This window comes from Trachurus japonicus, chromosome 17 (assembly GCF_045865225.1).
Source record: "Trachurus japonicus isolate A0001 chromosome 17, Traja_1.0".
Lineage (NCBI taxonomy): Eukaryota > Metazoa > Chordata > Actinopteri > Carangiformes > Carangidae > Trachurus > Trachurus japonicus.
This window is the reverse complement of record NC_140923.1, coordinates 13,554,934-13,581,311: the sequence shown is the minus strand read 5'-3', so window position 1 is coordinate 13,581,311 and position 26,378 is coordinate 13,554,934. Positions and strand designations below refer to the sequence as shown.

Sequence of the window (26,378 nt, the reverse complement as noted above, 5' to 3'; positions counted from 1 at the left end):
CCTTTATCTACAGGTTGTTATTGAATTGTACAGAGTAAAAATACAACCTCTTCTTCAAAGGTTTGGGTATTATTAGGTAAAAGAATGACTTCCTTCTTATATTTCTTTTTTAAAATAGCTATTGAATTGTTGCAACAATTGTTGTAACAATAAATGTCAGTCTAATTTATGTAATGTGTAAACTAGTGAAATACAATGAGACAAAACTAAAATGTGACACTGAAGAAAGCTTTGCAAAAAGAATGAATAACAAATGTGTGACAATCATATATTTGTGTGTTTGTTATTTCTTTTTTAAAATAGTTATTGAATCTTTGCCGGTAGCAATACATTTCAGTCTTATTTATGTAATGTGTAAACTAGTGAAATATTATAAGACAAAACAAAAAAGTGACACTGAAAAAAGCTTTGTAAAAATAATTAATAACAAATGTTTGACAGTGACATATATATTTGTTTTGTATTTCTTTTTTGAATAGTTATTGATTTTTTGTAATGTGAATTATGTAGCCTAATGTGTAAACTAGTGAAATGCTGAAAAAACAAAAAATCCAGATGTTGGCAGAGTCAGAGGGTAAAAGTTAAACAATGGTTATAAATGGTTAAAGGCCTGTTTAATATAAAGCAATATGGTCATATGATGAACAAACTGCAGTCTATGCAGTAAAAAAGAAAAGAAAAAGAAAAAAGAGTACGGTGGACTTTGTTTGCTAGATGTGACCTCTTCTTTCTGAGAACACCCATCACCCTCCTCTGTCAAATCAAACCACCCTGTTTCTGCCTGCAGCCATAAGCATTCATCAGACTGCACACCTCCTCTCCCCAATCCTCCTCCACCTCCTTGCTTGGAAAAATAATGCTATCAACAGGCCAGGGAGGGCTGATCCAATGAAAAAGTGGGAGTGCCGCAACCTGCAAGCCGATTGGCTGCCCTGGCACTAAGCAGACTGGGGAGAGCCTCCAGCGCAGGGATTAGAGGTGGATCTTTATGTGCATGCTGAATTGTGTTGCCTCTCTGCAGAAGGCCTTATACTGCTCTTACCTTACCCAGGAGGATCCAGACAGATCAGCAGTGACTCCAGATTAACCCATTTTTTTTAACTCGCCCTCAGATGTTATAGGCCTGTCTGCATTTGTCCTTCCACAATGGTTGTTCCTGAATCTCAGGACAAAATGTACCACCCTTCTGATGACCTGCAGAGGGATGCTCATGTGCCTGATTTTAACTCTTATCTGGCTCTGTACAGGAAGTCTCTTGAGAATCCAGAAGGTAGGTCAAACACATCTGTATTTTTAGCGCAATACTTGCAGTGTTTCCTCGCAGTGTTGCATTTCATCTACCCCAGAGCCTGTCTGTCTGGAGCAGCAGCAGTGTTTATCTGCCCTGTCTTGCAGCCTCTTAACACTGCTCTCACTTTAATTTCAGCTTTTTGGAAAGAGGTTGCTGATGAGTTCTTTTGGAAAAAGCCGCCAACGGGGCCAGTGCTGCAGTACAACTTTGATGTGACAAAGGGGAACATATATGTCAAATGCATGGAAGGGGCCAAAACCAACATGTGCTATAATGTCCTGGACAGGCATGTGAGGGAGGGGAACCTCGGTGAAAAGGTTGCCTATTACTGGTAAGCAACAGCGCGTGTCCCGAGTGAATGATGGCTTTGATGGGAAATTCTGCCTGGAGTTATGCCAGGTATTCCAGTCAATAACAACTGCTGTGTCCCCAGTTGCAACTCCGGTGCACCAAAACAAACCACAGTCAGTGCAACACAATGTCAGTGTTTGAGTCTTTCTGCTGCCAGGTAAAAAAGAAGAAAAAAAAAGACGTTTAACTAGACTTGTTGTGAAATTTTCCCAGACTTCACGATTTGGGTGGAACCCATTTCTCATTCTGGGAATACAGCAGATTGTAAAACTCCTGCAAGACTCATAAAGCAAAGTTTGGGTGTTTTGTTTAAATGCAAAACCTGTCTTGTTTACAGACTCTGCAGTTGCATATCACCTTAAACACTCTGCTTTATGTTTTCTGACTTTATTCTAGAGTACAAAGTGTATCTGTCGTGTCAAATGAAGAATCTTAGCAAACAGGACGTAGTTGTTCTGCAAACTCAGCGGTAATAGGGGTTCAATGGAACCGGGCACAGTCTGGAGGACTCACCATCGCCCACATGTCACGGTGTCTTCACACTGTTTGCACTACATCAAAGAACTTATGCAATATATCTGTTTAAGTGTTCAACATTTCTGTTTCAGCAGCACACAGTGTGATGAGGATATACAGGAGGGCGTCAGCTGTGTTGATTCTGTATTTATACAACCGTTGTCACGGACCAGATGGTTGGGTTTGGCCTGTTGAATACTTTTTTATGACTGTTATAAACAAATAGCATCTGAAATGATGTAACACTGTGAAAAATTATACACACAACGACTGAAAATAAAAGTTCAATAGTTGACTTTAGGCTACAACAGCTGACAGTGGTTGTTACTTGCAGCTTGATAAAACAGGCTGATACTATGAAAACAATATATTTCTAAAAGCGCCACAAATAGAAATTAGACATGAGCTTCTTAAAAAAAAAATGTTTTCACTTTGTATTGTGACTAAAGCATCAAATCAAAGGGATTATGCAAATCAAACCACCAATTAAAAGGCATCAAAACGTAATCCCTTTCACAAAGCTTCTCTAAACAACTGTTGCTTTTGTTTTAAATGATATCCATTGTTTTTAATCCTGGAGATGATGATTATATCTGGTTTACAAATGCTATAAAGTAGTAGCAACAAATGGTTTAAATGTCAAATATGCTCAACCAGATTTGTTCTGTTTCAGTGGGTGAGAAAGTGCAGCAAAAAGAAAAACATTGTGCATCAATCACCAGTCCAAACTTCAGTTTTCTCTCTTAGGCAAGAAAAGTTAGGGCAATAATAATCAGTGTATACAGAAGATAAAACATTATTCATCTGGACTAAAAGTGAATGAATGAGATAACATTAATCGTAAAGCAAGACAAAGAAAGAAAGAACATGAAGTTGAATTAAAGCAATGACAAATACATTACATCTCCAGATTTGATATTACTGTAACTGAGTCATGTCTGAGGTATTCTGGACTTTGTTCAAACATCTGCAGCACAGTAGTTAAAAGCAGCTTCACCATGTTTGGAGGTAATGGCACATGACCTCAAAAACACGTAAATGTAATATACTCAGCCTCACCGGTCTTTGTTCTTAAGCAGCAGCATTATGAATGAGCAGCAGCTGTCAAAGAGAAGGACCTAAAGAAATCCTATTATAGAGGTCCGGCCTACTTGAGAAAAAGGCTTGGATTAGGTTTACTAAAGCTTGTTTGTAGGTCAATTCTCTAATTCATGCTATATTTTAAGGTAGTAATGGGTTACTTAGATATTTCTCCAACATGACTGTTAATATGTATGGCTAAACCAAGACTTTAGTTTCAGTTTCAGCAGCAGAGAAGAATGATGATCATTGACTGACAGTCTTTTACTTACCCAAAAATTAAAACTAACATCTTTTTTCTTATATAAATGTAGATCAATTTACTCAATGCATTTATTCAGGCAGTTTATGGGGCCATACATTTGTTTGTAAGCGTCATCAGCAACATAGAGACACTGGGAGCGTGTAGCTGTAGTTAAATAAAAGAAGTCCAAGCAAGGCTTGACCTGTTGGGGAATTTCCCAGGTAATTTTAGTTTGTCTGAGGTAATCCTTAACCCAGTTCAGATCAAACCAGGTCAGATCGGTCCAGGTCGGTTTTTTTAATCTGTACAAAACACTGCTCAACACCACTTAGCAATAATAAAACGAGGACTTTAATTTTGACAGTCAACAAGAGCGAAACCTGATAAGAGCAGTCTTGCTGATGTACTTTGGGACCAAAATCAAAATCTAGATAGGAAATTAGTTTCATCAGAATAATCATTTATTTCACCATGCCTGCTTTGCGATAAGGTTGTTGCCAGGTTGTTGCAGTGTTTCAGCTTCAGTCTGACACTAGAAGCTCGCTACAATGCTGTCTGCTGCCCTGTGAGACATTGTGACACATAGTCCTCCTGTCAGAAATCCAAACCCAATATAGACACAGGAACAGGTTATCTCTGCAGTGAACTGCATGGTATTTGAAAAAGGGGCCGTCTGTCGGGTGAAGCAGTGCATATTAAAAAAAGAAACACATACAGAGGGAGCCCCGTGTAGCCTGACAGATGTTTTGACATGAATAATGACAGATTTTGTTTTGTTTTTTCTCTTTTCTCTTTTATTTTAGGGAGGGAAACTCACCCGACCACCACATGACCATCACCTACGGCCAGCTGTTGAGCCAGGTGTGCCGCTGTGCTAATGTCCTCAAGCAAATGGGTGAGAACCTGCGGAGGCTTCTTCTTTAGCACCTGAAGAGATGAGATGAGTTGATAAACAGCGTTAAAGGTCCAGTGTGTAATAATTGGCAAGGTTTCTGAATCTGAATATACTACCCATGATGAATATATTAGTATAAGTGTATAATCACTATAAAATAAAATTTGTTTGGTTTTCGTAGCCTTAAAATTCTTCTTTTATTTGAGCAAGGGTCTTGTTTTAGAGAGTGTCTCCATCTTACGCTGCCATGTTTGTACGACAGCCCAAACAGAAAATCCAGCCAGAGAGCACGTTTCATGACTTAAGTATGCATAAATAAAACAACAAAAAAGAAGGCGTAAGGAAAGAAGAAGGAGTAGAAAACAGTAGACATATCGTAAAATGGTTTTGATCTTCACCTCATCGCTTACCATTGTCGTGGTAAACACGTTTTTTTTGTCCTCGAAGGCCACCGTCACTTTGCCGAAGGGAGGGGTGAGTGCGAGCGAGCGAGTGAGCGCTGCAAACTAGAATCTGAACGCTAGATATCACGGTTTTACCCCCATAATATTACACACTGGACCTTTAATAAAGTTAAAGTTAAAATAAAGTTAGAGGAATCTTTTAATGTGTCTTTTGCAGCTTGTACAAGGGATAAAGTGCCAACAGTGAAGAGCGCCTCCGTGACCTTGATTATTAAAATAGCATTATTATTAGTGTTTCATTCTCGTCAGTCTATATTTTGAGTATGTGGATCCGATTTCCTGACACGGCATGATACAGCACTGGCATTGTTATCTGGATCCCAACCAACATGCCACACGCTACGAGTTCTGGCACCGTCCAGTCGTGTCCAATGCACCTGTTAGCGTATATCGAACATACTGGACTTACTAAACGTGTTGAAACTCATCCTAAAGCATCTGTCCTTTTGTCCTTGGTCCAGGTGTGAAGAAGGGGGACAGGGTGTCTATCTACCTTCCCATGATCCCAGAGCTGGTCTACGCTATGCTAGCCTGCGCCAGGATAGGTGCTGTTCACTCTATTGTGGTGAGTCACTGGTCTGATGAAGCAGCATGAAGCATGTCACTCGTTTCACAGAATCAGATTTATTACATTCATTTGGAAGAATCAGAACCAGAATCAGGTTTATTGCTTCATTAGGTTTTCAATATACAAAGAATTTGCTTTGGTTTTTCTAGGCCTGGCAGCAAACTTAGAAGAAAAGTGCATTTTTACCTGCATTCAGAATGAAAACTGGTGCATCCTTGTGAAACAAATAAGTAAAAGTTTCTCAATACAGAATTAAGACTTTAAGAGTCAAACTAAAGAACTGTATTGGTTTAGTTTAGTTTAGTTTTTTTAAACTACTTGAAGCAGCAGATCAATCAAGTTTGCTTCATCCCATGCGTCTAGTCTTGTAAGCAGTCTAAATTCAGTCAATCAACATGTTTGTTAGCTGCGTTTTGTTGCTCTGACCCTTTTTTTCTCTCTGGGAAAACATCTGCTCAACCTGATCGAGCTCCTGCCTCTGTTTAGTCCAGACGTTATCAGCTGTCGTCGGTGGGAACACACCAACACCTGCACTCAATATATGGGTCACACATTTACTGGCTGTATCCAGCTTGCCATAAGAGTCTGTGCGGTTTTGCATGAAAGCCAGCACTAAATTAGCCATTGAGCCTTTCCCATCTATGCGTAGGCTGAGAGCCTCGTTAAAAATATCACCAGGCTGCTCCAAGGTGGGTTCACTTTTATAGCTCGTTGAGGCCAGTTTTTGGCAGACTTGAGGGTAAATGACCTTGTCTCTGCTCGGTCATTGTTGTGTATTTCCCTGTATTTTCCCCGTTTAATTCATCATGAACACCACTTAGCACCATAACAATTGCTGGGGTGTTTTTTTTTTAGTTTCTCGTGCAACTATATTAATCATAAATTAGCTTGGCGTTGAGTTCATACAGTGATAGCCAAACAGCGCTGTGCCAATGCAGTGACATTTTGCTGAGTCCAGAGTCCTCAGTGACCTGATTCATAAAGGCTGAAACTTTACACTCTGTGAACTGTTAACCTTGGCCAGAGCCGGTCTGGCAGGAGATGCAGAATGACAATCACATAAAAGAGCAATTATAAATGTCTGGTTCATTATGTAATATTGAGCAAAGTGACCTCTCCACACATGGTGATGAGAGGGAGCCGCTTGAATTATCACCGGGTCTGAACTTTAAAGGAAACCTGTGCTGATACATGCATTGTTTTAAGGTAGTGTTAGCCCTGGTGTTAACTTTGTTGCCACATCAACAAGTCTAAATTAGCTCTTTTTTTGTTATGTTACATATTTTAAACTTAGAAAAATATGAACTAAGCTACACAGATGTTGACCTATAAATCTTAATATCAAACCGAAAAAATAATGTGGATTCGCAAAGTGATAGACAACCTCTAGGTGAGCTAGTTGGCTGCTAAACCTGGTTAGCTTTACATTATTTGGAAGATTTAAAAAAAGAAGACATTATTACTCAAACTTGAACATCAGTGATCATTTACAGCTTTTCCTGTGCAGGAGGTATTATCAATAACATTAACAAAAACATAGTTTGTAATAGGCCTATATTCCTCCTTTGGTTTTTACCAATACGGGGCTGCACTGCTGAGTTGTTGTGGAGCATTTTGTTATGTTGTTATGAGTTTTGTGTCTGTTTCTGGTTATTTTTTGTCTCTTTGCATTTCTCTTGTTTCTACTTTGAGTATTTTGTTGATCTTTGTGGTTATTTTGTGTCTTTTTGCTCTTCTTTTACATAATTTTATAACTCTTTGTGGCTGCAAAACAAGTAACTTAAAGCTACGAAAACAAGACAGAGGCTGTGAGAAACTCTTAATGCCGTAAGCTCCAACATCCTCCTCCTTTAACTCTTACTCTGCCTCTCTCTCCCTCTTACGTTCACAGTTTGCAGGTTTCTCCTCTGACTCTCTGTGCGAGAGGATCATGGATGCCCAGAGCACCGTCCTGGTGACAGCAGGTAGGTGCAGCTGCAGCACCAGGATGTGATGTGTCGTAGTCGAGCTTCAGTGGCTGTAAAGATGATGCCCGAGTTGTAAAAAGTGACTCAGTGTTTAAACACCAGTTCTTTGCCCGCTGCTGGTCGACACACACACGTCACCATCTATTTATCATCTGTCTGTCGCTCTCTCTCTCTCTCCCCTCTCTCCTTTTGTAATACACAGATGGTGTTTACAGAGGGGAGAAGCTGATCAACCTGAAGCAGATTGCGGACGAGGCTCTGGAGAAGTGCCGGGAAAAGTAGGTCCTATAAGCACAGTTTCCCTTTTCTCAGCAAATCGCCCCTTGTTTACTCTGGTTGCTGCTGGTAATGGGATCAACACACACACACACACACACACACACACACACACACACACACACACACACACACACACACACACACACACACACACACACACACACACACTGCAAAGCAAAGCGCTATCAGCTGTTATCAGGTACATTGAGGAAACCGGTTTCCACGGTACAAGGTTGCTGGGCAACACTCAGATTCACCAGGGAAGCCCAAGCTGCTTGTCTCCCATGGCAACATGAGCCTGGGTGGGATGAGAGCTGGAAAACAAAGCATGCTGGGAATAAGTATGAACGTAGACGTGTTTATGGGGTATCATTTCAACATAAATAATATACATGTATGTTTTCATTTACCGTACCTTATCTGTTTATCTATGTTTTACGTTATGTGAAATAAGCTATTTTTAGAACGGCGGAGCAGAGCAGTGAGCTGCTCAGAGCTACGCTACGGAGGCTCATGGGATTTCTTGGTTTCCCTCATCAAACTCATCAAATACACAATCCAACAACTCCAAAACGCTCTGGTGGACAAGTTGTGACCTGCACATTCACCAGTCTCTGCATTTGCCTCGAAAACAACTCCAAGAAATCAAGAAATCCCATGAGCCTCCATAGCGTAGCTCTGAGCAGCTCACAGCTCTGCTCCGCTGTTCTAAAAATAGCTTGCACCGACAATTAAAGGTAATGAACCTACTCCTAAAACTATAGGGATTATGGCAATGGGCCAATTTGCCAAAATGTTGAACTATCTTAACTTAAATTCAAACATGTGGCTCAGAGTTTCTTATTCTGGCTGTAAATCTAAATTACAAGTCTTATCTGAGACATCACAGCATGATTTTTTGATATTATATTAGAGGAAGGGTGCATACTCATACCATATACATACTGCATCCTATAAATAAAATAAATAAAAGTATAATTTTATCCCATGTGAGAACCAGCACACGCCCCATGGGCTCACATGATCCAGATTGTTCACAAAATCTTTGAAAGTGGGGCAACACAACCGCTCTGTAGCCATGACATGAGGTTTTTATGCCTTTCACCGCTGCTCACCATGTTTTTTTTTGTCTTTCTTTTCCTCACAGAGTGTCATCTAGTGTCACTAAATGCCTCGTGGTCAAGCACCATGCGCTGAGGACAAAAAATGGAGCTGCATGCAACAAACTACAGGTAAGAACTGCAAAACTAGTGACTCAAAAATTATTGTCTACACCTTTTGTGTTTAATGTAGAACTGTTGTCCTGCCTAAATTAATATAATATAATGTAAAAGGTGTATTTCATTTCAATGCTGTCCCACATAAAGAATCTCCATCCTGCCAATAGAACAAAATTATTAAAAGACTGAATTCTGGTATTTCACTTTTCTCTTTGATTTGTTTTAAAATCATCGATACATTTGACAAATAACGCTATGTTATGTTAGATAAGAATAAAGATGCAAAAATGTAAATGCACATATGAATGTGCACATGAAAACCATATAACTCCTTATTTAATCATTTCCAATTCTGCGTCTTTTTAAAGTGCATAGCAGCTAAAAACCCACCAGACTGTCTTGAGATCAGTGTCACAGGGCAGAACTGCATTATTTTATTTATGTATGCATTTGTATATTTAAGAGAAACCATACAAACACCATAAAGTGAGATTTATCCCTTGTCATAGTTATGTGACACCTTGTATCTCCCACTTTTCCACAGACTAAAAGAAACAAACAAACCTACATTTGAGCTTTTTAGTATTTAAGATGTTGAAGGTTGAAGGCGTCCTTAAGCCCTCAACCATAGATTGAACATAAAAAGTCCTCAGCCCACAAAGGATCATATTATAATCCATCATGCGAGGCTAAAACAAAAACAAATATAACCCCCAAAAAACATGGGTTCTTTCATATTTTGGAAGCAGAATTTGCCTCCAAGGGACACAGTAGATTACAGTCGGTGACACTGACATGGCGTGTAGCTGCCTGTGCTTCTGGCACACGATGTGAGCAGATGTAACGAGTGGTTTCATGCGTTTGGATTCGTTCCCTGTTGCTCCGGTGCCTTCAGACCCCCTGGGACTCGGAGTGCGATGTGTGGTGGGACGAGGCGATGAGAGACTCCCCCGAAGAGTGTGAACCCGAGTGGCTGGACGCTGAGGACCCGCTGTTTATCCTCTACACCAGCGGCTCCACGGGCAAACCCAAAGTAAGACTGCGGGCTGCAGGTTAGAAACCAGATTCATGGCAGAAAAACACACAATTCTTCTGGCTTATAGTAAAATTACATGCTGTTCGTTTTTTTTTCATGCTTTCAAAATTCTCCCTGAAACCACGTCTTTTACAAACAAATCACAGCATCTATTTTCTACTCTGATAAGCCTGTAATGATGTTAACCATGCTGGCTTTGACATAATCTGCTGTCTTTAGAGAGAATTTGTGTTTTTCTCATGCTAAGAGGCATAAATAAATACAATCCTTAGAAAGTTATCTGCTCTCTGAAAACACCACATCTGCATTGGTGTTTTGTATATTACTCTATTTTTATGAATTATATGTTATTATTTAACAAAAACAAAACACTGAGCACATCAAATTATATGAAATAGTTTCTTTTTTTCTCACACAGATACACATACATAGGTTTTAAGGCAAAAAATGTAATGTTTTAACTTATGAGGACTTTTTTCTATTCTTTTTTTTACCCACAGTCCCCACAATGTGCCTGTGTTAACACACACACACACTTTACAGCATTTAGAGCCAGTCTTCTGTCTTTGTGTGTTGACCAATTATCTCCTCGTTCATGTTCCTGTCTCTGTGTACGGTACAGGGTGTCCTCCACACTGTTGGCGGGTATCTGCTCTACACATCACTGACCTTCAAGTATGTTTTCGACCATCACCACGACGACGTGTACTGGTGCACGGCCGACATCGGCTGGATCACCGGCCACTCCTACATCACCTACGGGCCCCTTGCGAACGGCGCCACAGGAGTTCTTGTGAGTGGTGGAAAAAAAGAACTTATAGTTTCCTTTATTCTGATTAAGACAAATATATATTTTTTTATTACAAGTTTTGTCAAATTGTACGTTTAAATATGTAAACGAGGCAATATCTAATGAAATATGCGCTAATTTGCATACATTTCCAGAACAGAAATCTGAACAATGGATAAAGCCACTTTCAAAATTCTTGTTTTATATTAGAGTCAGATGTTTTTACAGAGGATATTTTGGATATCTCTTTGTATCACTCTGTAAATGAGAAAATACTGTCACCAGCCCACCCAAAAATTACATTTTGCCATGTTTTTAGGGATAAAATGTTGTATAAATCAGGCTGTGAATAATCTATCAACAAACCCCTCTGTAAAAACTTCCAGGATATAGAAAGGGATAAAACTAGAAGGTTTGGTGTATGTCAGTGCCTGAGGAAAAACTAATTTTGAGAAAACAGCCTTTAAAGACTTGTGCTGTAAAATTCCATAGATTGTTAATGTAAATCATACTTTTACTGTTGGTTGCTGATGCAGAGGAAATTACAGTTTTTTTGAGCCCACATTATTGTGCAAGAGAGAGAGAGCTTTACAATGATACCTGCCATGACATGGTTCAGACAACATGCAGGGCACAGTTTGCCACAGTAGCATGTTAACTTTTGGTGAATTCAGGAGAAATTTACAGACAAAAGAGACAAAATGAAGTAAAATAACCACCTTAATGTGGATTTTCTACCATTTCTTCCCACTATTCTGAAAGAAGACATGCTAAGGAGGCAAAATAGCCCAAAATCTCAAAATTGATCAGTGCATGAAAAAACATGTTTTTGCCTGTAGTGTCTCGCCTTAAAAAACACCACGAAGACGCCCCAATATCAACCCCTCTTAGAGACACAAGTATTTTTGTTTTGTTTTGTTTTTTTACAGTTTGAAGGTATTCCCGTACATCCTCATGTGGGCCGCTTCTGGGAGATTATAGAGAAGTACAAAGTGACCAAGTTCTACACGGCGCCGACTGCCATCCGCCTCCTGATGAAGTACGGACGAGAACCGCTGCAGAAGTAAGAAGCTGCATCTGCTGGAATCACAGCAGCACAGAAAAGTCCTTCATTCTTTAAAGAGGTTTCTCCAACAGCTACAGGAGTCAGGAGTCTGACTTTCAAAGCTCAGCTCCACCTGAGAGCTGTCTCTAGTGTATTTTTTTTGCATCTGGGTTTCCCAGCTTTCATATGGAAATTTCACCTCAGATTTTCAAAGAACTCACCTCTTATGTAACGTTTTCTGCTCAGCAGCAAAGAAACCAAATTGTAAGAGTAATGATATGACTGGAACCGTGTGAATATGCATTTCTTATGGTGAATTTGCAGTAATTCTCCTGCTACAGAATAGGGTTATCTGTCAAAAGCAGATGCAGGAACTTCAGGGTTTTTTTTGTTTTTTGTTTAACGTCAACACTGACTACAAAGTGTGTCACCTGTAACTCAGAGGTAGAAACCGTTTGAACCTCATCGTGTAAGCTTCACAGTGGAAACAGAGAGGACGTTATCCCTTGACTGACAGTTTCCGAGAGGCTGAAGTTACATCAGCCTGTCAATGTGTAACATTGTGGCAAAAAACAAAACAAAACAAAACAAAAAAGTTACCTGAACATAAAACTGGAAACAGTGGGCAGAGCTAGCCTGGCGATTTTTATTTCCCTTTCCTCCAAACCTCTATGCTAAAGCTGAGATAATTCCTGTATCGCAAAGTCATGACAGTGGCATCGATGTTCAACTCTCAGCGAGGCAAATGAACCACCGTGAGCTATAAAACATCACAGGAGCGCTGATGAATCTCCGTCTTCAGGTACGACCTCTCCTGCCTGAGGATTCTGGGTACGGTGGGCGAGCCGATCAACCCCGAGGCGTGGCACTGGTACCACGAGGCGGTCGGTCAGGGCAGATGTCCCGTGGTCGACACGTTCTGGCAGACAGAGACGGTAAAGAACACACACAATAATAAATGTATTGTTTTGAAAATTGTTTTTATTGAACATTTTCAAAATTATAACAGTCCAGTAGTGCATACAGATTATAGATACATACAGTATGTAGCAAATCCAGAGTATATTTCACAGCAATGATCTCAAAGGTCCTTGTTAGGTCTTAACATTTCAGGCAGTTGCATTCTGAGTTCCCATGTACTTTAACACTTTGTCAAACTTTGCTGTAAAAAGGTCGTTCTGACCGTTGATACGAAAGTCTTTCCAGAGAAATATAGTCTGATATCAAAGACTTCCACAGATGTATTGAAGGAGGTTCATCTCCAACCCATTTGGTCATAACAGCCTTTCGGCCCAACATAAGCAAAAAGTGTACAGTGTTCTTATGTGATCTTATTGATTCAGGGATATATCCCAATAAACACAATGTTGGAATAGGCTGTAGTTGCTGTTTAATTATCACACTAACCTCAGAACATACAGTTTGCCAAAACCGTTGAATCTTTTAATAAATGTATTGTTGTTGTTACTCAGATTAATTTCTTCTACAGAGACTCAGAAACCAATTCTAGCAGTTTAGGGTTTGTTGCATGTCATAATGATGATGAATGAAAGTTTATTTGAGCACAGAATAAAAGAAGAATAAAATAAAAACAAACAACAGTAAATACAAGACAACACAAAATGAAACAACAAGACTTAACAATTATTTATGTTCAAAAAGAGTGGGAAGAAGCCAAAGCTTATTAAATCCCACCCCTTCTCTCTATGTTAATTCAATATATACTTAGTTATAAAATAGCAATATATATATATAATATTGTATAATATATACACATATAACCAATAATTTTCAGAACTGATTAAACATGTACTGATTAAACTGTGTTCATATTTAATTGTCTACTTTAGTATGTAACATTTATGATAGAGAAGAGTCTTCGGGTAGTTTCCTCCCTCCACCTGTTTGTTAACTCAGCGTTGGTTTCACACTCCTCCAACCAGGATCAGTTTAACCCCATTAGAGTCTAAAGTTTAAAACCACTCATCAGGTTTCTGAACACCTGTTTACCACAGAACAATGTTATATATTACATGTTTTGTTGATCATTGCAAAAAAATTATTAAAGCAGAAGTAAGCGATCCGGTCGTTTTGGCTAATGCTGCGTTCCAGGCAGGCTTTTGAAACCGTAAATTACAGCTTCAAGTCACGACTTACGACTTTGTAGCGTTCCAGGCAACCCACTCGTGTTTTTCCGACCTGTTTTACCGGTGAAAGTCACTATAACGGCCACTCGTAATTTCCAACCCGTGAACTCGTACCAGATCAAACTGATACAACTTCACAGGACGGAAAAACACGAGTTACGGGCTGCCCTTAACGCACCATAACGTCTTGTCAGCCGATGGAGTTAGCAGCCCCCGCCCTCGTCATGGATCTATTGGTCCTCGTCCCTACGTCACCACATTCAGGCGCATCCCTTGGCTGCACACACAGCCCTTCATGCCGTTCTCTCTCCTCATTGGATAAAACTTGTAGGATACGAGAAAAGTTTTCTCCTCGGCTCAGAGCAGAGCAGAGTGACTGACAGACCCGTGTTTCGGTCCAAACACTCTATGTAAGTGATTGCTGTCGGAAGATATAACTATTAAGACTTATATTAACACAAAAATATCGCTTACTTCTGCTTTAACTATTAACTGGATGAAGCCTGTGATCGCTCAGTGGCTACAGAAAGTAAAGCATGTCTGCATATGACTGCCCAGTCAAACGCTCATCAGTTCCTATAATGTCGGTCTTTGTCTCTCCGTAGGGAGGTCACGTTCTGACGCCTCTGCCCGCCGCCACGCCGCTGAAACCCGGCTCTGCTGTAAGTGAAAACATAAATCTCCCTCAACACTGTCGACTTCATTCTTTTGAAGATTCAAACCTGAAATCTTTGTTTATTTTTATTTGATGAATGAGAATATAATCAGCCAATCAGAAGAGGATCAGAGCCTGATGTTGAAAATAATACAGCCCATAACAAATTAAAGCACAAACACCAAGAAAAAACTGAAAATACAGTGAGAAATAAAGGAAAATAAAATCAGAAAATCTTAAAACAAGGGAAGAAACAAAAAGAAAAATACATATTTTAAGCTTCTGCCGTAAGTGAAAGCATAAATCTCCCTCAACACTGTCGACCTCATTCTCTGTCGAATATGTGTTGCTTTTAAACGTAACTGGACTAGTCGTGCTGGTCAGGACCAGTTTCACCACCGTACGTGAGAAACAGGAGAGGATTCAGGTTGCGATGTGGAGTAAACGTTGTTATTAAATGGTCTCGTCTTATTCCAGACCTTTCCTTTCTTCGGGGTGGAGCCGACCATCCTCAACGAACATGGAGAGGAGCTGGAGGGCGAAGCTGAGGGGTATCTGGTAAGTTTCAGTATCGTCTGAAGTATGAAGCAGCTCATACAACAATACAGTAGATCACACATCACACTTATTTATGAAACTGAAAACATTCAGATTTAGAACCCATAATCTGAATGAGCTCTGTGTGAAATAAGCAATAGATATATTTGTTTAAATAATTTCATCACATTTTTGCTTTCTAAACTACATATAATGTTATTTGCTTTTTGTCTTATCGGCATTAGTTTATCTTGTTTGTTTTCATTTCTTGTTTTTTTTTGTATTTTGTGGTTTATTTTATTAGATTCCTTTCATTATCAGCACTTTTATTTACTTTAGCTCAATGAAAAGTCAAATTAATTGTGTTTCTGAATGGATTTCATCATGATAACTGTCACGTCTAGCTTTTGTGTGGAAAGGTGCTGTGTAAATAAAGTTCATTATTAAGTTTAATATCGTAGCAGCAGCAGTTCTCTTGTTCTTACACTCTGTGTGTGTTGTTGCAGGTATTCAGGAGACCCTGGCCTGGAATAATGCGTACTCTGTACCGAAACCACGAACGCTTTGAAAACACCTACTTCAAGAAATTCCCAGGCTTTTATGTGACCGGTGATGGTAAGACACACACACACACACACACATTTGATCACCCTGTTATCATGCAGATTGTATGTCACTCTGGATTAAGCGACAGTCTGAGCACCAAAAATGTGCATCTTGATCTCTCACTGAAATACCACAGGAAGGGAGAGAAGAAATGAGCTAGAAAAACTCTTGTGGGGGTTATGCAACTTGTCTTCTCTTCTGTCAGGCTGCCGGCGGGATAAAGACGGCTATTACTGGATCACAGGGAGAATGGACGACATGCTGAATGTGTCAGGTACTGGCGCTGCACTAATAATGTCTGATAATGCAGCTGCTTCAAAAATAACTTGGCTGAGTTATTTTTACTCTGTTATGTAATATTACAACTGGCAGCCTTTCCTCAAAACCCTTTGTTGAATTCATCTTTTATACATCCATGCAGGGCCGTTGTATAGGGGAGAAAGGTGATGATAATTCTAGGGGCCCAGCGCCCAGTGGGGCCCATAAAAAACCCCAGTAGTCTAATCTTTGTATGCCTGAATTATTCTGCATAAGACCCTGACTAATACTCATAGTACACATCTTTCCAAGAATTTTTGTCTTATTTCTTGTCCAAATGTCTCATTTCTAGCCAAAGCTAATCTCTTTCCACTTAAAATAAGACTCATAACCTAAAAATTAGCTTGTTTTTAGATCATTTTCACTTGTTTCAAACAAATTTTCACTTGAAATAAGTAGAAAAATCTGCTAGTGAAAGCATGTTTTTGTGCTTGTAATAAGGAAGAAAAACTTATTATCAGATTTTTTCTACTTATTCCAAGTGAAAATCTGCTTGAAAGGAGTAAAAAGTGTCTAAAAACAAGCTACTTTTAATATGATATGTCTTATTTTAAGTATAATGAGATTTGTTTTGACTAGAAATTACATTTTGACCAGAAATAAGACAAATATTCTTGGTAAGATACTTGAGTTTTTGCAGTGTAATGCTGCATTAGCATCAAAACAAAGTAGGCTAAATAATAAATGATAATAAATAGCCTAATGAAAAAAAAACTGGAAAAGTTAGGGGGAGGGGCCCACTTTAGTATTCTTTAAGGGGCCCAGAATTCCTAGCAACGGCCCTGCATCCATGAATTAACAGCGATGAAACCCCTGACTCGTGCGTGTGTGTGTGTGTATGTTTTCAGGACACCTGATGAGCACAGCGGAGGTGGAGGCGGCTCTGACCGAGCACCCGGCCGTGGCCGAGGCTGCAGCGGTCAGCCGGCCGCACACGGTGAAGGGCGAGTGTCTCTACTGCTTCGTCACCCTCAAAGACAGCAAGGAGTTCAACCACACAACGGTGGAGGAGCTCAAGAGACTGGGTGAGACTCAAACTCAGAGAGTTTAAGAGAAAAATCTGCTCAGTTTTTGCATTTAAAGGTTCAATATTGAGATTTACATGTCTCGTTTGATTATTATAGATCAAATCCGGGTTCTATAGATGTGTTTGTGTCTGAATTTAAAGGTCCCACATTGTATATAAAGTGAGCTTCTCCTGTGTTTTTTTTGTGATTGTAGGTCAGGTCAAGGTTACATTTTTATACTGTGAAAGGATCAAAGTGCTCACACCACAGAGAAATAAACAGCGTGTATTCAGAAACTGAGCCTTAAAATGAGCTGCTGTGATTTTGTGATGTCACAGCACAGCAGTCACTAAGCCCCGCCCCCACCTGGACCCACCATCCAACACTTGCAGAATGTGTTGAAACCTGAAATCTTCTTGATTTTTATTTGATGAATGAGAATATAATCAGCCAATCAGAAGCGGATCAGAGCCTGATGTTGAAAATAATACAGTCCTTAAATTAAAGAGCAAATAGCAAGAAAAAAAATGAAAATACGTGAGAAAAAAGGGAAATAACATCAGAAAATCTTAAAATAAGGGAAGAAACAAAAAGAAAAATACATATTTTAAGCCTCAAATATAATCAGGTTTTAGTCAAAGCAGCAGCTCTTCTTTCTAGATGTCTCATCTTGTACCAACAAACAGAAAAATAAATCCTGTGTAGAGGAGGTTGTGGTTGCTTCAGTGCAGTTTGAGTAGATGATGCAGCAGCTGCTTCATTGTTCACAAACTGGCTCATCCAGGCACCTCGGAGTGGAGGCAGCCAGGTTAAAGCTCCTGGGGAAGAGAAACCCACAGTGGAGTTTAGTTTCAGGCCCAAGTCTGACTTCTTCTTTCTCTTCTTTCTCTTTTTATCAGTGCGAGAGAAAATCGGTCCAATCGCCACGCCAGACTTCATTCAAAATGCTCCAGCTCTCCCAAAAACTCGTTCTGGTAAGTAGTTCAACACCTCCGGACAACAACATCTCCTCCTCCTCCTCCTCCTCTTTATCCTCTTCATCCTCTTCATCCATCCCCTCTTCCTCCGTCTCTAGGGAAGATCATGAGGCGAATCCTCCGGCAGATCGCCCGCAACGAGAAGGACCTCGGCGACCTTTCCACCCTGGCCGACCCGAAGGTGGTGGAGGTGCTGTTCAGCCAGAGGTGTGAAGCTGCAGCCTGAACAAAAAAACAAAACAAAAAAACAAAAAAACATACCACTTCTTTTCCTCTTCCTCTAACAATGCAATAACGGTACAGATGGAGACAAACTGCTGGTCCTGGATCAGCATCAGAGTGAATCGGTAAAGAAAAACGATTGACAAGACTCTTTTAAAACTGTTGAGAAATAAAATAGTAAATGGTTTCATCATGTAGATGTAGTGATACAGTACGGGGCTGTTTGGGCCAAAAAACTAAAAATAAAACACAGAATTATCTTTTATATTTTCTTAAGAAAAATCTTTTTATGTCTCTTATCATTGGACCGGGTTGTGAATCTCTCTTGAAATAGTGAGTCAGCTTTGCACATGCAGCTTTGTTTTTGACTGACGACTGATGTATATTTTCAATCTGTGACACATTTCTATGACCTTAAAATAAAAAGTGTTTAATCTGTTTTGTTGCTTCTTTTTTTCTTTCCTTTTTTTAAATATGTGTCCTTGCACCTTGATGCAGAGCAGCCATTGGACGCCCTCATGTGGCAGGAATCGAGCTCTGCGGCTGCCGTCTGATGCCTTCACTGTTTACTGTATAAAAGCCTCTTCTTTTTTTTTTTTCCTTTTTTTTTTCTAACTCTCCTGCAGAGGCTTTCCGCCTTTTGTCATCTAATGATGCACGGAGCACAAACACACACGGCTTTGATGATGTGATCAGTGCAGCAGGGAGCAGCAATTATCGCAGACAAGAGAAACGCGGGTTGTTTTATCTTAAGTGCACTGGATTCTTTTTGAAATTACAAACACCAATGATCTTGAACAGGGGAAACAAAGGCAGTTATAATCTGTTTTTTCTTTTTTTTCTCTTTTTTTAAAAGAGAGATTATAGCAGCACGTTGCTATAGAAGTAGCTCAGAGGGACTGTGACTCTTATCACACTGTTAATGCTGGGTCATGTAAAGTCAGTGGGCTTCCTTTGTTCCTGCCTCTCGGTCTCCACCACAACACACTGCACGTCACATGCATGCAGCGGTGTGTGTGTGTGTGTGTGTGTGTGTGTGTGTGTGTGTGTGTGTGTGTGTGTGTGTGTAGGTGGGGAGGATGATGAGGAGGAGAAAAGAGCCCAGAAACACAGCAATGGGCAGCGTGTTACATCATCAACCCCAACAGCAGAGGAGTGGTTACCATGACAACCCCCCACCACCACCCTACCCTCCATCTCATCCTCCTCCTCCTCCTCCTCCTCCTCTTCCATCTTCCTCCGGTCACAACAGCAGTCTGCAGATGTTTTGTAATCAGACGTTGCCGACCTTGAAATAAAGAAATAAATAAAAATGTTTCAGCTATGAAATATATTTGTATCTAAAGACCTTTAAAGTTTTTTAAACTGATGACGTCAACATCAACAACTGCTTCCTGGAGGAGTCCAGTTCACTTAAAGCTGGTTCAATTCAATTTAACTTCTATAAAGAAGAAGTAAAAAAAAATAGATAAATAAAGAGACACAGGTGCTCAGCGAGGTAAAAATCTCAAGAAATAAAGGTTTGAATTTCACTCTAAAAAATGTTGGGTTAAAAACAACCCAATTTGGGTAGTTTCCCAACCCAGTGCTGGTTAAATATTGGACAGAACACACACTGGGTTAAATATAACCCAACAAATTGGGTTGATTCCCTTAATACAACAATTATTATATATTTAACAGAAATAACCTAAACTTATATTTACCCAGGGGGCAAAGCAAAAAAACGGACACAGAGCGTTGTAAAAGCTTTGACACCAGAAATGATATCTAGGAACTTCAAGGATTAAAACCTGGGTGGACAACCCGGTCAACTAGCTGCTGGAAAGCTACAGGGGCCAAAACCCCTTTCTGGGGTCATTTTGCTGGCGAAATGATGTAAATGCAAATATTTAGGTACTACAATGGCATAAATAGTCATACAACTATAAAATTTGGCAGAGAGTATCTTGACACATAGGGGGAGGCATGAAAAAAACATTCTGGGGTTTGTTGCAACTCAATTTTAAGATATCACCCTCAACATCCCAAAAAGGACCAAAAAAAGTACTGTTCGCCTGACAAATTCTCATGAAAATTATTATTTTTCAGCACTTTATGGAGAATATCTATGCTTAACATGTATATAGAAAAAATCCTTAATTCATAAGCTTCCATTTGAGTCCAAGATAGCCTTTCTATCTCAAAAGCTCCACTTGCTGTGGCCAACGGTCTTCTCTATCTATCTGTTCACTTTGGGGAGACAGAAATAGAATGGTTTCTGATCAGGCCAGTTAACATGTAGTTTTTCACAATAGGTGTTGCATTGTTTGGAGACAGCCTGTAGCTTTCCAGTAGCTAGTAGAAAGGCTATCTTGGACTCAAATGGAAGCTTATGAATTAAGGATTTTTTCTATATACATGTTAAGCATAGATATTCTCCATAAAGTGCTGAAAAATAATAATTTTCATGAGAATTTGTCAGGCGAACAGTACATTTTTTGGTCTTTTTTGGGATGTTGAGGATGATATCTTAAAATTGAGTTGCAACAAACCCCAGAATATTTATACTCTCTGCCAAATTTTATAGTTGTATGACTATTTATGCCATTGTAGTACCTAAATATTTGCATTTACATCATTTTGCCAGCAAAATGACCCCAGAAAGGGGTTTTGGCCCCCTGTAGCTTTCCAGCAGCTAGTTGACCAGGTTGTCCACCCAGGTTTTAATCCTTGAAGTTCCTAGATATCATTTCTGGTGTCAAACCTTTTACAACGCTCCGTGTCCATTTTTCAAAAAACTGGGATTTTGCCCCCTGGGTAATTCCCAAACACACTGCTAGGAAACTCCTCCCACCGAACGTCAACCCAATGTGTTGGGTAGTCCAAAACAAACCAACACAACATTATAGAAATTACAACTCAACAGCTAATAACTCCATTCCCAACAGAAATAACCTAGAATTGTGTTCTCAGAATACCCAATTCAATGAAAATAACCCAATTAAATTAACCAACAGGCTCAACCTAGCAGTTGGGTTGAAAAAACAACCCATCATTTCTTTGTGTGTAGGAATTAGGAATTTATTTATTTAAAACAGGGACAATGCACAAAAACGTTAATCTTGTGAGACAAGAGAAGATGCCTTTGCTAATTTCCACCTGTAGTCCCTGGACAGGTAAGAGACAGACAGATAACAATTAAGATCGATATAAAATATATATGATCTGGTATAATAATATATATATATTTTTTTAAATAGACAAAATAAACTAGCAAAAGCAGGGAACAAGAAGGAGGCCAGTGTGGCTGCTCACCAGAAACTGGGTGATGCATCTGGACAAATATAACTAAGAGAGAAGGAATAAGGGCAGTGGGTTTACTACTTCAGAGCCAAGGAGGCTTTGGTCATTAGTGTAATTTTATGGTTTGTCTCGGTGTTTATCTACAAAGCCCTTACAGGGAAACTGCCAACATATATCACACTTCACACTCCTAGTTTGGTCATTAGACACGGCCTATTTGCTGTAATCGGTAGCACAACGTTTCCGTTATGTGACAAACATTATTAACATGTGTAATCAGGAAGTGTAATGTTAGATAATAAAAGGTACAGCAAAAAGAGAGGTCAACACATCTCAGTGGGTTATACCAGCAGTGGCTTTGAATTGGGAGGCTGTGGGTTTGAATCCCACACATATTTAACTTGCTGCATTGGCCAACAACATTTTCAAAAGGAGAGCTTTCTTTATTATAATGAACAGATGTGAAAAGTATTTGAGAAACTAATTGTCTGAGTGAGGCCAGTCCTGCCCTTTTACTCCAATACAAAACTTTGAGATGATTTCAGAAGTGCATCTTTCTAATAATGGTTAAAAGACATATTTCCTCCATTTTTACTATTTACTCCTGACATAAAGGCTTTAGGTTTGATTCCCGTTTTGACAGAAATCACATCGCCCCCTGAGGCAGCAGCGCCCCCTGAGGCACTCTCAAAGTTGTTTTTTTTTTCTGGTTTGTCTTTATGTTTCTGGTGCAGTTTATTAATAATTCAGTGTCTTGTTGTTTGGAGTCTGATCAGCTGCCGGCCGATATCTATCCAGCTGACTGTCACTTTGTCAGGCTGCTCTGTCAGCAGCGATCAGCTCTGTCTTCCAGCCACCAACGATTTTAAAGTCAGAGTTTGTGAAATTCAATCTCCCTGATTCAGTTACAAACACAAAACCACCAGCTCTGTAAAACTGATATCTGAGGCTAATATTTGAAAGCCAAACATCAATAAATTGCTTTCTGTGATGTGATATTTACTTTCTTCCTTTTTTTGTGTGGATGGATTTGGATTTGTTTGATTATATAATTAATGTGTTTTCTGTTAATATCAGGCTTCATCTGCCCTGAGACTAAAAGATGATAATATGTTACCATAATAGTAGCGACTTCCAAACTACTTCAGAGCAAACAGGACACAAACTGTGACTTGGTATCAGATGAGACTGATCAACTGGGCCACAGTTAAAGGGACAACGAGGAGTTTCTATTTTGTTATAAAAAAGTCTTACGTTAATGTGGATGAATCTACGTTACCCACACTTGTTAATGGGCCCATTTTAGATAAATATATCGTTTTGTCTCTATCGTTATTTTGTTATTATTAGTGGTGGCGGAAATGCTGGTCGAGCCGACCAGCGTTTCCTTAGGCTACTTTTGGTTTCGCAACGAGTCATGAGAATAATGCCGCCGAATCGCCGTTTATGGTCGGAACTACGACGGTATCTGATCGTCTTCGAACCTCTGACTTTAATTCTTGATGAATGAAAACATGAGTCCGTCTTGCGCCGGTCAAAGAATTTTACGTTGCCCGCGGAGGCTCATAAATGTAGTGTGAAAACACTTCGCTTTTCCAAAACTCCTCGTTGTCCCTTTAACTGATTAGCATGTGAACTTAGCATGCAAAGAATATTGAAAATGCAAATGTACAAATAAAACATATATGTAGAAGCAACACATGGATAAGTCTGAATGTCTGTTAAAGGGATAGTTCAACATTTAGTAGGTTCGTTATCTTTAATTGTCGGTGCAAGCTATTTTTAGAACGGCGGAGCAGAGCTGCTAGCTGCTCACAGCTACGCTACGGAGGCTAATGGGATTTCTTGGTTTCCCTCATCAAACTCATCAAATACAGAATCCAACAACTCCAAAACGCTCTGGTGGACAAGTTGTGACCTGGGTCCTCATTTATCAACCGTGCGTACCCACAGATCTGTGCGTAATGAGTGCGTAAGAACATTCCCACGCAAAGTATGGAATTTATCAACTTGTACTTGTGCTTAGGAACGTGCCGTGTGTAAATTTAAGCACAACTCTGACCATGCATACACACAAAATCTAGTGGTAGAACAGTGAAACTACAAATAAAACCCAGTGGAGGAGTCACAGTGTTCAGCAATCTCAAACTTCACACATGTTCCCCGTTGCCTCTAATTAATAAAATGTATCAATTAGCAGACATTTTGAATAATCAGTGTGACAAGCTATAAAAGACAGCTATGACAGGACAACCTCAAAAGAAGTCTTACAATTAGCTACAAATACAAGCATGGCTTATATTGCGCTGTTGGAGGACGTGGAGAACCGTATGCTTCGCAGGGAGCGCGTTTTCAAAGACCGTGCTGAGTGATCTGTTCAGTGAGACCACAGAATGGCTTCTTAGCAGGTACCGCTTCCCTAAAAACATTCTATTGGATTTATGCCGCAACTTACAACCCCTGTTGGAGCGAGAGACAAACCGCACCAAAGCCATTCCAGTGCACATCCATCCAGCTCCTGTCCACCCTGGGATTTTTGGCCACCGGAACATTTCAACGTGAGATAGGAGACATATGCAGCATTTCGCAGCCAACATTTAGCAGAATCCTGCCGGCAGTGTTGGATGCAATAATTTCTCTGGCCTCAACTTACATCCAGTTCTCATACACACATCACCAACAAGCCGAAATAAAACAAGGATTTCACGCCATCGCCGGATTCCCAAACATAATTGGAGCCATAGATTGCACCCACACCCACATCGCAATAAAAGCACCATCACACCATGAATTTAATTATGTCAACAGGAAAGGATTTCACTCCATCAATACACAAATAATCTGCGATGCACATATGTATCTCTTAAACGTTGTTGCCCGGTGTCCTGGAGGAACGCACGACTCATTCATTCTGCGTAACAGCTCTGTGGGTGTGCGCCTCGAAGCAGGAGCCGTTGACGATGGCTGGCTTATTGGTGAGTGTTACAACATTTCAAAAATTATTTTCTGGGCTTCGTATGGTTTATTATAATGTCTCTATAGGTGATCATAGATATCCACTAAAGCCGTGGCTGATGACCTTCGTAGCCAACCCAGGGACCCCGCAGGAGCCCAACGCAGAGCTTTTCCCACCCCCTCATGCCGCTGCCATTCAAACACGAGAGAGAATCATAAAGAGATTTTAGGTAAGTCTGCCCGTTAGCTGATCTTTGAAAGTGCTTACAAGTGTGCGTACACAGGGTTTTATAAGTCTGAATATTTTTTGGCACACACAAAATTTGGCTTTTGGTCGTACGTACACTTTTAGTAACTAATCCCACGCACAGTTTTATAAATGAGACCACATTCACCACGCTATGAGATAATAACAGAACGTTACGAGACATAGCTGTTTTCGAGGCAAGTGCAGAGACTGCTTGATGAAAAACTGCCCTCGACAGGAACGAGCATCAGCGGTTTTGCATGAATTTACCTCTAAAAAACAACTCTGTCTCGTTACATTAGGCCTACTATCTCATCGCGTGGTGAATGTGCAGGTCACAACTTGTCCACCAGAGCGTTGTGGAGTTGTTGGATTGTGTATTTGATGAGTTTGATGAGGGAAACCAAGAAATCCCATTAGCCTCCGTAGCGTAGCTCTGAGCAGCTTGCGACTCTGCTCCGCCGTTCTAAAAACAGCTTGCACCAACAAATAAAGGTAACGAACCTATTCCTAAAAACTATAGGGATTATGGCAATGGGCCAATTTGCCAAAATGTTGAACTATCCCCCCTTTAAGGTTTTGCTAATGTAAACTGTAAATATAGTCACTGCAAGGCTGCATGGGTGTGTGAAGAGTACTGGGTTAAACATTGTTTAGTAAACATCAATCTTTCACACAGTATAGTACTGTACAAGTCTCCAGAGAGTGAATCTAACTTGCTCATCCTTTCTCAACCCCAATGATTATGAACCTGAGTCCTCTGTGATTGTTTTCGATATGTTATCACACCAACAGCCTCAGATACTGTGTGAGGCTTCAGTTCATCACTATACATCGACGCCAGTGTGGAGGCAGAGGCAGAGGCCCACTGTGAGAGACACAAAGATGGGAGTCCTCCTGTATGTGTGTGTGTGTGTGTGTGTTTGTGCCAGTGCCATGAAGAAGACTGGGCACGTCCAAAGGAAATTATGGGAACAAAAGAGGAATCAAAGAGGCACCAAATGAATGGCATCTTTTTGTTTTTGCTCCTCAAAAGACAGACAGATGGTGTAACTGAACTTTAAGCCTGTCGGACATTTTTTCCATTGAAAAAAAGAAAGAAAAGTATGCTAAAGAAGCTGAAAAATGAAGTTTGTATTTGCTCAAAGTGTCACAGCGATGTGATTTAATTCCTGTGCATTTTAACCAGCGGTAGAAAGTTATTACATTTTCTGTACTGCATTGCAGTACAGTTTTGTGGCATCTGGTAATTCAGTTACTTTGCAGATTCATGGAAAAGTTCAAAATGCACTGAAAAAACAAAACAAACTAACCAATAAGTTACGATTTATTGTAGGTTGAGATGAAACTTTATTGATCCCTGGTGCAAATATTAAACTCCCCATTTTATACAAAATTAGAATGACCTCTATCAGCTGCATCATTAAAGTTATAATAATACTTCATTCTGAAATAGGAACTTTACTTTTGGTTCTTTAAGCATCAAAAGTAAAAGGAGGAGCTTCACCCTCAAGTTGGAAACATGAGATTAAATGTTGAATGTTTTTTGGATGTGTTTGTTGCATGTTTGCTACTTGCTGTGAAACAAATTGCCCCTAGGGGATAATAAAGACTCTTGAACCTGGAATCTTAAACTATAAGATTGTATATAAAATATAAAAACTGGTTCACCTTAT

General features: G+C 39.9%; 1 protein-coding gene across 1 annotated transcript; it reads left to right on the top strand.

Moving 5' to 3' along the window:
* The first annotated feature begins 1,017 nt into the window (after positions 1-1,017).
* acss2l (acyl-CoA synthetase short chain family member 2 like) lies at positions 1,018-18,654 on the top strand. Its single transcript, XM_085803906.1, has 18 exons — positions 1,018-1,270; positions 1,427-1,622; positions 4,286-4,377; positions 5,303-5,406; positions 7,301-7,373; positions 7,579-7,654; positions 8,803-8,887; positions 9,771-9,908; positions 10,534-10,704; positions 11,631-11,764; positions 12,549-12,681; positions 14,499-14,555; positions 15,026-15,106; positions 15,592-15,700; positions 15,897-15,965; positions 16,858-17,034; positions 17,916-17,990; positions 18,092-18,654. Exons 1-18 carry the CDS (start codon positions 1,147-1,149, stop codon positions 18,217-18,219), a joined length of 2,022 nt encoding a protein of 673 aa, XP_085660032.1. The 5' UTR covers positions 1,018-1,146; the 3' UTR covers positions 18,220-18,654.
* Positions 18,655-26,378: the final 7,724 nt, after the last annotated feature.

Excerpts from the sequence above, each read along its gene's own strand:
- acss2l (XM_085803906.1), top strand. The coding sequence starts at position 1,147 with ATGGTTGTTCCTGAATCTCAGGACAAAATGTACCACCCTTCTGATGAC. Across the intron at positions 15,107-15,591 it reads GCGAAGCTGAGGGGTATCTG|GTATTCAGGAGACCCTGGCC; the intron begins GTAAGTTTCAGT and ends GTGTTGTTGCAG. Across the intron at positions 17,991-18,091 it reads TCTCCCAAAAACTCGTTCTG|GGAAGATCATGAGGCGAATC; the intron begins GTAAGTAGTTCA and ends CTCCGTCTCTAG.